The sequence below is a fragment of the Tenrec ecaudatus genome, chromosome 17 (assembly GCF_050624435.1).
Source record: "Tenrec ecaudatus isolate mTenEca1 chromosome 17, mTenEca1.hap1, whole genome shotgun sequence".
Lineage (NCBI taxonomy): Eukaryota > Metazoa > Chordata > Mammalia > Afrosoricida > Tenrecidae > Tenrec > Tenrec ecaudatus.
In genome coordinates, this window is record NC_134546.1 from 709,164 (window position 1) to 721,591 (window position 12,428).

The 12,428-nt window shown below is 42.0% G+C and overlaps 1 protein-coding gene across 1 annotated transcript in view; it reads left to right on the plus strand.

Annotated features, from left to right (window-relative positions):
* Positions 1-12,428, plus strand: part of CIMIP6 (ciliary microtubule inner protein 6) — a 38,678-nt gene that overhangs the window by 1,392 nt on the left and 24,858 nt on the right. The window contains 1 exon segment of the mRNA XM_075536038.1: positions 8,545-8,740. Within this exon segment, the coding sequence (XP_075392153.1) occupies positions 8,545-8,740 (196 nt within the window).

The following is a 12,428-nucleotide window of genomic DNA, read 5'->3' on the forward strand; positions in this document are numbered from 1 at the left end:
CTGGTAGTCTCAAACTGCCAACCATGCGCATCTCAGCCCAACTCATAACCACTACACCACCGGCTCCTCTGGTTTTCCTGCTAGTCAGCGGTTATTCAAAATTGCCTATTTCACATTTATGTATCAGTCTAAAGCCATTCCCACTATGAGCTTGATCAAATGAACGTATATGCAAGCAAGTATTATAGCCCTTTCTTCCAAAGATGTGATTCTCATACAAATGCATTGCTGGGGGGGGGGGGGTCACAACTATGAGACACAGAGGGGAAAAAAGATGTCAGAAGTCTACAATGATAAATTAATTGACCAAAAAGTCACCCCCTTTAAATGCTTACATCTCCTGAAGATAACAGAAAAATCCTTACATTTTTACTGCTAATGAAGTTGTCTAAGGTCATTGTAAAAAGGCAACTTTTGGTGTGAAACGGGGAGTTGGAATCTAAGGGTGCTTTGTATGTGTGTTTGGCTGGGAGTGTGCAGCCATAACAAAGCCATGTAAAAAATCAGTTCAAGCAGATCCTCTAGAAATAGGTACCGTATACACTTGGGTATAAGCCGAGTTTTTTCAGCACATTTTTAATGCAGTTTTTGTGGTAAAATTAGGTGCCTCAGCTGATATTCAGGTCAGCTTATATTTGAGTATATACGGTAGTTATTACAGTGACAATCTATTTACCTATAGTGAACCAGGTACAATGACCACCTTCCTGGACATTATTGACAATTCAGGGCTGTTGGCAGTGCTTATTATAAACAAGTAAACAAAAAAGTGGCTTCATGCTTATACATTGTGGTAAGTGTTACAAAAGAAAGTACTCTGTTCTAGGATGCACGAGGTTGGGGTGGAGGGAGAGGAAAGGTAAAAACAACCTAAGAAAATAACCTGCGTGGCAGTGAGCCAGCTGTGTAAGGGCCTGGGAGCAAGGCTCACGGGCAGAGGTAACAGCATGTGCAAACACAGAGATTGAAGTGCTCACAAACTGAAGGAAGGTGGGGTTGTTGGAGAAGTAAGGGGGCTGTTGTCTGAGTGAGGATGAAGAATTTAGCTGGAGCAGAGTCACTCCACCTGAGCGCTCTTGTGACGAGGCAGTATTTTATTGCAAATGCCATGGAAAGCCATTTAAAGGTTGTAATGGAAGAGAAAGAAAACACAACATGATGGAAGAGAGAGCTGGCTCTGGTTTTCAATAAGGAAGACCTGTGTGCCCGGCTCATTAACTACCATCAGGTCCAACCACAGAAAAGACTGTGGGCCCTCGGGGAGCTCAGAGAACAGGATGGGCTGTTATAACCTGACAGAGCAGGTGCAACAGCTTTGCATAGGCAACACCTGTGTCTCATGTTTCTGGTATACAAAATGATCGCCCTGCCTGTTCTACATCTGCATTGGTAGAGAAAGGAAACACCCAGGTTGCAGGTGTCTGTATGTTCTCGACTGCACTATCTATCTCTATTTTAATGTGAACCTCCCCTGTTGGTGTTCGGTGCCATCCAGTTGGTTCCAACCTATAAAAACCCTCTGCACAAGAAAACAAAACACCGCCTGGCCCTACAGCAACCTCACAGTTCTCCCTGTGCCAGAGCCCTTGGAGGCAGTCGCTGTGTCACTCCATCATGTTGAGGACCTTCCTCCGTTTCACTGTTCCTGCAGGATGACCTTCCCCAGGGACTGCTCTCTCCTGACAACATATGCAAAGTATGTAGGATGAACTCTTGATATCCTTGCATCTAAGGAGCACCTGGCCATACTTCTTCCAAGAAAGATTTATTTGTCGTGTTATTAGCCCATGACACTTTCAGTATTCTTCGCCAGCATCACAATTCAAAAGCATCAATTCTTCTTCAGTCTCCGTTATGCAGTGTCCAACTTTCACATGAATATGAAACAGTTGAAATACCATGGCTTAGGTCAGGTACACCTTTGTGTTTGAAATAAGAGCCTTGCTTTTCAGTACTCTAAAGAGGTCTTGTGCAGCAGATTTACTTAATGCAACACATCTTTTGCTCTCTTGACTGCTGCTTCCATGAGCACTGATTTTGGATCCAAGCAAGACTAAAGCCTTGACAACTTTAACTTTTCTTTATTTATCATGCTGTTCCCCATTGGTCCAACTGTGGGGATTTTGGTCTTCTTTACATTGGGTTGTAATCCAAACTGAAGGCTGCAGTCCTTGATCTTCATCAGCAAGTGCTTCAAGTCCTCCCCGCTTTCAACAAGCAAGGTTGTGTCATCTGCATATTGCAGGTTGTTAATAAGCCTTCCTCCAATCCTGATGCCACATTCTTCTTCGTATAATCCAATTTCTCATTATTTGCTCAGCATATAGACTGAATAAGCATGGTGAGAAGAGACATACCTGATGCATACCTCTCCTGATTTTAAACCCATGCAGTATACACTTTTTCTGTTCACACAACTGCCTATTGATCCATGTACAAGTTCTGTATAAGCACAATGAATTGTTCTGGAATTCCAATTCTTCTCAAGATTGTCCATAGTTTGTTATAATCCATACAGTCGAGTGTCTTGATAGCCAATAAAACAGAAGTAAACATCTTTTGGTATTCTCTGCTTTGAGCCAAGATACATCTGACATCAGCATGCTGGCCCTCCCACATCCGCTTCTGAATCTCTGGCAGCAATCTGTCAGTGTGGTGCTGCAACCATTAGATGGATGACCGTCAAATCTTGTTTGCGTGTGCTATCAATAGTATCGTCCTTTAGTCTGAGCGTTCTTTTGGGTCACCTTCCTTTGGAATGGGTACAGATATGGATTTCTTCAAATCAGTTGTCCAATAGCTGCCTGTCAAAGCTCCTAGCACAGGGGCTGTATGCTCCAGTGCTTCATCAGCTTGTGAAACATTTCCGTCGGCGTTCGATAAGTTCCTGGAGCCTTGTTTTGGGCTTATGCTTTCAGTGTACCTTAAACTTTTTCCTGAAGCACCATTGGCTCTTGCTCATATACTGCCTCCTAAGATGATGGAGTGGCGAGTGGTTCTTTTTGGTACAGTCACTATTCTTCCCGTCTTCTTTGGATGCTTCCTGCATCGTTCAATATTTTGCCCACAGAATCTTGCAATGTTGCAACTCAAAGCTTGAATTTTTCTCACGTTATTTCAATTTCAGATATGCCAAATGTCTTCTTCCTTTTTGATTTTCTAGCTCTCGATATTTGCACATTTTAGTATATTTGGCTTTTCTCCTCACGCTGTCCTCTGAAACTTAGTATTCAACTCTCTGACTTCATCATTTCTTTCATGAGCCTTAGCTACTCTACAATTAAGAGCAAGTTTCAGAGTCTCTTCTGACAACCACTTGGATCTTTTCTTCCTTTCCTATATTTTTACTGACCTTTTTCTTCATTTGTGATGTCCTCCCACAGCTCATCAGTTCTGTGATTAGTGCTCAATGCAGCAAATGCTGTTCTTGAGATGTTCATGAAATTCAAGTATGCTAGGCACAAAATACAACCTAGAACTTTCCCTACTTACAAATAAAGGCTTTTCTATGTAATAGTGTATGCTTCACCTCTCAGACAGTCACATCCAATATTGTGTATTCTGCATCTCTTGAGTGTTGTTCTGCTTTCACTCTGTTTTCTTCAGAAAATATTTCCAGGAAGTGCATCATGGTTCTCAAACATGGCAACACCAGAGCTGATCCTACCAGCAGCAAAAGGCTTCCAGGAGTTGGCCTGTTATATGAGCAATCGCTGGTTTTAGCTGCTGTTAATTGAGCATCTGCATCGTGTCTTCCCACAGATGTCGTCCATTTGATTTCTGTGTATTTCTTTTTATGAAGTCCATGTGTATAGTTGCCGTTTGTGTTGTTCAGAAAAGGTATTTGTTATGAACAAGTTGTCGGTCTTGCAAAATTCTATTATGCGATCTCTAGTTTCATTTCTGTCACCAAGACCACATTTTCCAAATACTGTTCTTTCCTCTTCGTTTCCAACTTTTGCATTCCATTCTCCAATAATTATCAATGAATGTTTGATCAAAGTCTGACAAACATTGGTAGAATTCTTCAATTTTTGAACCATGTGCTGTCATGATCGGTGCATAAATGTGAATAATAGTATTGACTGGATTGCCTTGCGTGAAGATAGAAATTCTTCTATCACAGACAGCAAGGTTCTTGAAGATTGATCTGGAAATGTCCTTTTGCCTGACGAGGACAACATCTTCCCTGAGTGTCGTCCCCTGAGTAGTGGGCCATATGGTTTTCTGGTGTCAAGTGGCCAACGCCAGTCCATTTCAGCTCCCTAAGGCCTAGAACCGGCTCGTGAGCCATATGCAGCGTCTGGGTCTGTCACACGTGGCTCTGAAGTAAAATTGAAAACATTTCAAGGATATTATTCAGGTAATTGTGATTTCATTTGTTTATAAAATATTTTTTGGTTCTTGAATAATTTTTACATTGTTGGGAGGGACAAAATTGGCTCTCCCATCTCATAAGTTTGCAACTCATGGCCTAGCATAACAGTGCTTGTACTTTCCACTTGCTGTGTAGTGATTTCCAATTTTCCTAGATTCATGCTTGGTACATGCTGTTTCTTCTCATTTTAAGCCATGCCCACTTTATGAATTAAACATACCAAACCAAACCAGCCTACTGCTGTGAAGTCATTTTAACTCATAAAAACTCTACAGGACAGCGTAGAGCTGCTCCATAGGGTTTGCCGGATTGTAAACACATAGGAAGCATCTTTCTCCATCAGAGTGACTGGTGGGTTCATACTGCTGACCTTTTGGTTAGACACCCAATGTATAGTCTATTGCACCCACCAGGGATCCTGGTGTTATCCCACAAGATTACGGCCTGAAGCCTTTTACGACCAGTAAACTATCCCATGAAGTATTTGGTATGTTTCGAAGAGTCGCTCCACCACTTCTCTGTCAGTTTGTCACACTGTGGACCCTTGTGTGTTGCTGGAAGCTATGTCAGTGATATTTCAATACTGGCAGGGTCATAGGTTTCCATAGAGTTTCCAAATGAAGACCAGTGGAATAGGCTGGCCACTTCTGAGGGACTGGCCACTAAAAACCTTAAGAATAGCATCAAAACATTGTCAGAGAGTGTGCCGGAAGATGAACCCCTCAGGTTGGCAGCACTCAAAATACACCTGAGGAAGAGCTGCCTCCTCAAGTAGAGTTGATGCAAATGGAGTAAAGTTTTCAGGAGTGAAATTTTCAGGACTGTCATTTGCTGATGGGGTATGGCTCAAAATGAGAAGAAATTGCTGCATACTTTCATAACCAGTCAGAATATTGTACAAAGTATCAATCTAGGAAAATTGGAAGTTGTACAAAATGAAATGCATGAAGATCAACATTCTAGGTAAGCGACGATGGACTAATATTGGCCATTTTGACAAAGGTCAATTCATGAGGAATGATGTCACATTTATTGTCAAAAATAACATCTCAAGATTTGTCTTGAAGAATAATACTTTCTGTGACAGAATAATATCTATAAACCTAGAAGGAAACCCAATTAATATAATATTGTTCAAATCTTTGTACCTACCTTTCAAGCTCCAAAAGCCAAACTCAATACCATTGAATTGATTCCAACTCATAGTGACCCTAGAGGACAGAGAGGAGTTCCCCCTGTGGGTTTCCAAGACTGGAACTCTTTATGTGAGTATAAAGCCCACCTTTCTCCTGGGAAGAGGCGGGTGGTTTTGAACTACTGACCTTGTAGTTAGCAGCCCACTGTGTAATCACTGCACCACCAGGTCTGAAAGATAGGGGTCTTTTATTCCCATAAAGAGTTCCAGTTTTGGAAACCACAGGAAAAGTTCTACTCTGTCAGGGTCACTATGAGTTAGAATTGACTGATGACTTGGTTACCACTAAAGCTAGTGAGGAAAAATCAAAGAATTCTCCCGATTTCTTTGTCTGAAATTGATCAAATATGAAATAAAAATGGTTGATAATTATGTGTTTGGAATGTGAAACTTGAAAAATATAAAAGAAGGGGCAGTGGTTGGAAAAGGTGGCCTTGGTGATAAAAAGGAAGCTGGAGAACTCATGATAGAATTTTGCAAGACCAATAATGTCTTCATTGCAAATATCATTTTCCAACAACGAAAACAATGACTGTACATGTGGACCTCACCAGACAGACTAAGCAGGAATCAAATTAACTACATCTGTGGGATATTAGCAACCAAAACGATGCAAGTAACTGCCTGTGGAACAGCCCATCAATTTCTCTTATGTAAATTGAGGTTAATGTTGAAGAAAATTAAATCTATGAGAACCAAAATACACCCTTGAGCATATCCCACCTGAATTTTGAAAACATATCAAGAATAGCTTTGACTCATTGTACTCTAATGATGGAAGACCTTTGAAGCTGTGGGACGATATCAAGAACATCATACATGAGGAAAGCAAAAGGTCATTAAAAACTCAAGGAAAAGATCCAAGTGGATGTCAGAAGAGACTCTGAAACTTGCTCTTGAAATTAGATTAGCTAGTCAGTGAAAGAACTGATGAAGTACAAGTCCTGAATAGAAAATGTCAAAGGGCAGCTCAAGATAAAGACAAGTATTACAGTGAAATGTGCAAAGATGTGGAGTTAGAAAGCCAGAAGAAAATACACACTCAGCGTATCTCAAGCTGAAAGAGCTAAAGAAAATGTTGAAGCCTCGAGTTGAGATATTGAAAGATTCTATGGGCAAAATAGCGAAAAGAAAATGATATGATATATAACAACACTATACCAAAAAGAACTGGTCAACATTCAACCATTTCAAGAGGTAGCATATAATCAACACCCTCTAATACTGACATAATTCCAATTGAAATGTTTCAACAGCTAATAAAGCACTCAAAAGCAACTCAAATCTCACTGTCATTGAGTTGATTCCGACTTCTACTGACGCTATAGCACAGGGTAGACCTGTTCTTCTGGGTTTCTAACCTGAAACCCCTATACCACCAAGGCTCACTGCACCCATCCATCTATTGCCAAAGGAGGCAGTACCACCACCTGGGACACTGGAATGATCCAGGGGAGCTGACAATGCATGCACCTGCACTTCATCCTTGACTGTGAGCTGTAGTATGAATGTTTGTAATTGCCAGTGGGTACCGAGTGATTTTTTTTTTCCCTAAAGGGGGGCAGTAGGCCAAAAAAGTTTGGAAATGAATCTATGGTCTATGCCAAGAAAATTGGAAGAGAGATACCTGCTCATACCAAATTATTGAACAATATCAGTAATAGCACATGCAAGTATAATTTTCTGAAGATGATTCATCAATGGTTGCAGCAGTGCTCAGAGAGCTACCAGGAATTCAAGCTGGATTCAGAAGGTTTTTTTGGCACAAGGGTTATCGCTGTTGAAGTTAGATGGATCTTGGCTGAGAACAGAAAATAGCAGCAGGATGGTTACTTGTGTTTCATTGGATTATCCAAAGGCGTTTGACAGTATAGCTCATAACAACCTGTGGATAAATTCTGAGGAATGGGAATCCAGAACACTTCATTCTGCTCTTGCGGAAACGATACATGGACCAAAACTGTGCAAACAGCACAAGGGAGTCCTGCATGCTTTAAAATCAGTCTTGTACCATTTATCCATATTTAGTATCCATTCTGTATTATGAGCACATAATCCATGACACCGGGCTTATGAAGAAGATTCTGACATTTGAGTTGGAGGAATGTTTACTAAGAGCATGTGATGTGAGATGACACAATCTCGCTTGCTGAAAGCCAGGACGATTGGAAGCACTTGCTGATGGAGACGTAGACTGCAGCCTTCAATATGGATTACACCTACATGTAAAAACAAACAATCAAAATCCTCACAAATGGACCAACATCATGATGAACAGAAAAAAGATGGAAATTGTCAAGGATTTAATTTTGCCTGGATGCACAGTCTGTGTTCATGGAAGTAGCAGTGAAGAAACTAAATGACGTATTTCATTGGGCAAGTCTGATTTGAAGATTAAATATGCCTGACCCAAGCCACGGCATTTCTACTCTCTCTATATGCATGTGAACGGCAGACAATGAATAAGGAAGACTAAAGAAGAGTTGATGCATTTGAATTATGGTATTGGACTGCAGAACAAAGAAATCTGCCTTGGAAAAAGTATAGCCTGAATACTTCTTAAAGATCAATTTTACATTAAGAAAGCATCCCAGCCCAGTTCAGATCAAGTGCATACATCCGATATTATCCCAAATGTCTGATACCAGTCTATAAAGTCCTCTTCAGACTCACGCAGCACATGCAATGACACCAAACACAGGAGGATCACAGGCAGTGGGTGGAAAGTCTTGTGGATCCAGTGGCCGTGTAAGCATCTCAGCGCTGGCGTGGGTCTCCACGTGGCTCCTCCAGCTCCAGGGATCTAGCTGCATCAGTGTAGCTCCATGTGGCTTGTCAACAGGAATGTCTCACAGGGAGAGTCTTCCTGACTTCCAGTGAGCTGTTTATTTCCTTTGCGCCTCCAAATGATTCTATCAGTACTGAAATGCTTATTGGAATAAACAACTTAATATTCAATTATGTTTTTCAGGCAACACAAAATAGAAGATGCAGCTACTGAACAAAAAGAAGAAATCAAACATGAAGAAGAACCTGGAAAAGCATCACAGCCTTCAAAACCCTGTGTCCGGAGAGGACGTGTCTATTATGCTAGATTCATGAACACAAACGCAAGAACATACAATGAGCCGGTTCCCTACATAGATCACAAGGGGCCAGACCAGCAGGTTGGACAGACTTTTGTTATTTACAAATATAGACTTAGAAGCTATGCTACTGGATAGTTTGGTCGCAGACGATTTAAAGGATGTGACACATCTTAGTGCCGTGCCTTTAGAGACCAGTAGTTGAAAGCAGCAGCCTGGAACTACTCTAGAGAATGACTTGTACATTCTCAAACCATGGTAGGAGGAGGCTCCCAAAAGCTCCCAGAAAATTCTATCATCTTTTCATTCCATTTTCCCATAAACTTTCTGAGGCCTCTCATAGTCACTGTTTGGAGCTTTGGTGGGTGCGTGTGTTGTGAGTTGGGCTTCTAACCTCCAAGTCAGCGGTTCAACCCACCAGATGCCCCTGGAGGGAAAGATGACACTGTAGTAAAGATTTACAGGCTCAGAAATCCATAGAAGCAGTTCTGCTCTGCCCTAGAATGTCAGTATGAGTCATAATTGACTGACTGGCAGTGAGATTTATAGGGTTTTTTCCAGATATTTTCATCATTGTTGGCATTTAGAGACGTGTGTGTGTATATGTGTGCATACACATCTCCAAACCAAATAATTACTTTAAATAATTATTTTTATAGTCTGAGTCCATTTAGAGTCACTAAGTTGGACTTAGTTGTTATTAGAAATATATTTAATAAAATATCTTTATTAGACATTTCCTCTATAATGTTGTATTTGTGACACATTCTAACATTTAAATTTCCCTTAATACTCAGTAATTTTCCCATGATACTCACATGTTTTATAAAATGATAACTATCATTTTTAAAAGTGTATCAATTGCTAGAGCAAAGTGCTTTATGTAAAATATATACTTTGATCTGCACGATTTCTGTGAGATATTCGAAATGTTTTACAGTAAGAATACCAAACTTCAGAGGCAAATTAACTTACTCAAGTTTACTTGTTAGCAAGGGAGAGCCCATATGTTTCAAATCCAAAGTGTAAGCTTAGTCGAACCATACTGATTAATTATGTCAGCTACTGAAATGTATTTCATTATCTTTTTTCTTTTAAGTCAGGTTTGGTGAGGTATAGTTTGCTGTGTTAGTTTCCGGTTGCTGCTGTAACCAGTGACCACAACTAGTAGCTTAAAACAGCAGGTTTCTTCTCGTAGCGTTCTGAAGGCCAGCAGTCCGGACTCAATCTCACTTGCTATCGCCTAAGTTACTTGTGGGGGCGCTCATTTGCTTCCTTGCCTAGGAGTCCACGGGCACTCCTTGGCTCAGAATCCCGTGCACCATCTTTACAGCCAGGAGAATAATATCTTCAGATCTCTCTTGAACTCATTCTTCTGCCTTGGGAACCATTGTGATCAAGTTGGGCCCATCCAGATAATCCAGGATAATCTTCCCATCTCCAGCTCTGTCTTTAATTATATCTGCAAGTCGCCTTTGCTAGATACAGTGAAATATTCATAGATGTGAACCTCTTTGGATGAGGTGTATAGTATTTGACCAACTAGAGTTATAGTCAAGAAAATTCCATTTTTAGTGCATAAGTCTGATTTTTTTTTTTTTGCAAATGCATACAGTCAAGTTAGCCCACCACAAGATAGAAATAGAGGATTTTTCATCACCCAAAAAACTTCCCAGTACACCAGAGTAGCCATCCTCAGCTCCATTCCAGACCCCGGAAACCAGCCATCTGTTTCCTTGCACTTTGCCTTTCCCAGAAAGCCGGATCCGGGGGGTGGGGGGAGTCTAGCTGTGTGGGGCTGGCTGAGTCGATGTTGTCTGAGGCTCATCCTTACTGTGGCATGCAACGCTAGTTCCTCCTCCTCCTCCTCCCGGCCACCACACACAAGCTCCGTGACCATGGGCGAGCCACTTAGGCTCTCCCAGTCAGGCCATTCTCCTTATCTATAAGGATTAAAATAAATAAGGCACTGTGTCAGCACTGTTCTGGACCCGAGCTGATGCAGCATTGATCAAAGCATCTCCTCGTGTAACTGACATTTAGTGAGAGCACGAGTGGTGATAGAATTAACACCTAAAGGGGCAAATAGAATAAATCAGTCCAACGTAGACAGACTGCTAGATGGAGGTAGGTGCTGCAAGATGGCAGTAAGGGGTAAGGGTGGCCAGCCTGAAATAGTGGCCAGGGAGGCTTTCATGAAAAAGGATGCTGACAGGGAAGGAAGGGCTGTGTCGTGACCGGGAAGATGGTTCTGTAGTTGTGTACTTAGAATATGTCATCTCTTGGAATCTGTAGGAGCCTGCTCTCTGTACTGTTCACCACCCTGGTGACCAGAAAGCCCAGCATCTTGAGCAGAAAACCAGGACACCCTGACAGAGTTCTGATGCAGTGCTGGGTCCAGTAGATAATCAGTAGATGCTGTGAAAACCATGCTGACCAAGAGAAGACTGCTTTTCCAGCATGACACATGAAGAGGGAAAATGGGAAAAAATGGTTTAAATCAGCAGGTCTCAACTTGGGAGTCACAACCCTTTTGGGGGTCAAACAACCCTTTCACAGGGGTCACCAAATTTATAGCAAAATAACAGTTATGAAGTAGCAACGACAATAATTTTATGGTTGGAGGGTCACAACATGAGGAACTGTATTAAATGGTTTCGGCCTTAGGAAGGTTGAGAACCACTGGTCTAAATGTTCTCAGATAATCGTGATGTTGCTGGTGCCCTGCACCTCATCTCTCTGCCCGCTGGCCCAAGAGGCCAATCGCTGTAGTCACGATGTAACTGTATCTTTAAGTAGAGATTGCTGTGCGGGAGTTCTCTGTACACGTCTATACACGGATAATCTTGAAGGTCATCAGACAGACAGGTACTGTGTGCAAATGGGAGCTCTTCCCAGGAACAGGACGCCTCCTTAAACCCTTCCAAGAGCAGTTTGGAGGTGACTGTTGGAGTTGCCCTTGCGGCGGCGTTTGCACCAATTTTTTGTGATCTGAAATCAATCGAGTGTCATGGTCAGATCATGCCCATCCCTGGGAAAGAAATCTAGCACCAGAAGCCCAGGCTCGCCAAATTCTCAGACTTCGTGTAGATGCTTGCCTGCTCAAGCTCAGAACTGCTCTAAAGCGAACCCATCCTTCCTTAGAAGGCTCTGCGGGAAACAACCTGGCCTGAGACTAGAAGTGTGAAAGACACAGATGTCGTAAATCGGTTCCAACTAATTTTCTTTTAAAAAATAAATGAACCCACAAGACTTAGGAGTGGTTGTCAGCAGTAGTATCATTACTTATTCGTGCTAAAGGCTAAATGAGTCAAATATTTTGAGAGAGAGTAAAAGTAAGTTTGAAATCAAGTAAAAGGTCAAGCAGAGAGAAGCTGATTCCACCCAGGAGGGCTTGTCCCCTGGGGCTCAGAGTCACCCGATAGGACACAGTGAAGTACTGCTCCCTAGCACTCCCAGGACCATAACCCTGAGGTCTCTAGGAAGCCACCTGCCACATCTTCCTCCTCAAAAGGGGCTTGGGGTTCAATCCATCAAACTGCCAGCTTCTTAGTTGGCTCTGGAGTGCCTTACCCACCGCGCCATGAGGGCTCCTACTTCTACAGCATAATAGGGACAAACTTCGGTGCAATGTTAGCCGACATGACCTTGAACACCATGGAGTTTGTAATAGCACTTTCCAAAGCCACTCCTGGTTCACTAGAAGGAGCCCTGGTGGCACAGTGGTTACACGTTATACTGCAATCTGAGAGGTCAGCAGTTCAAAACC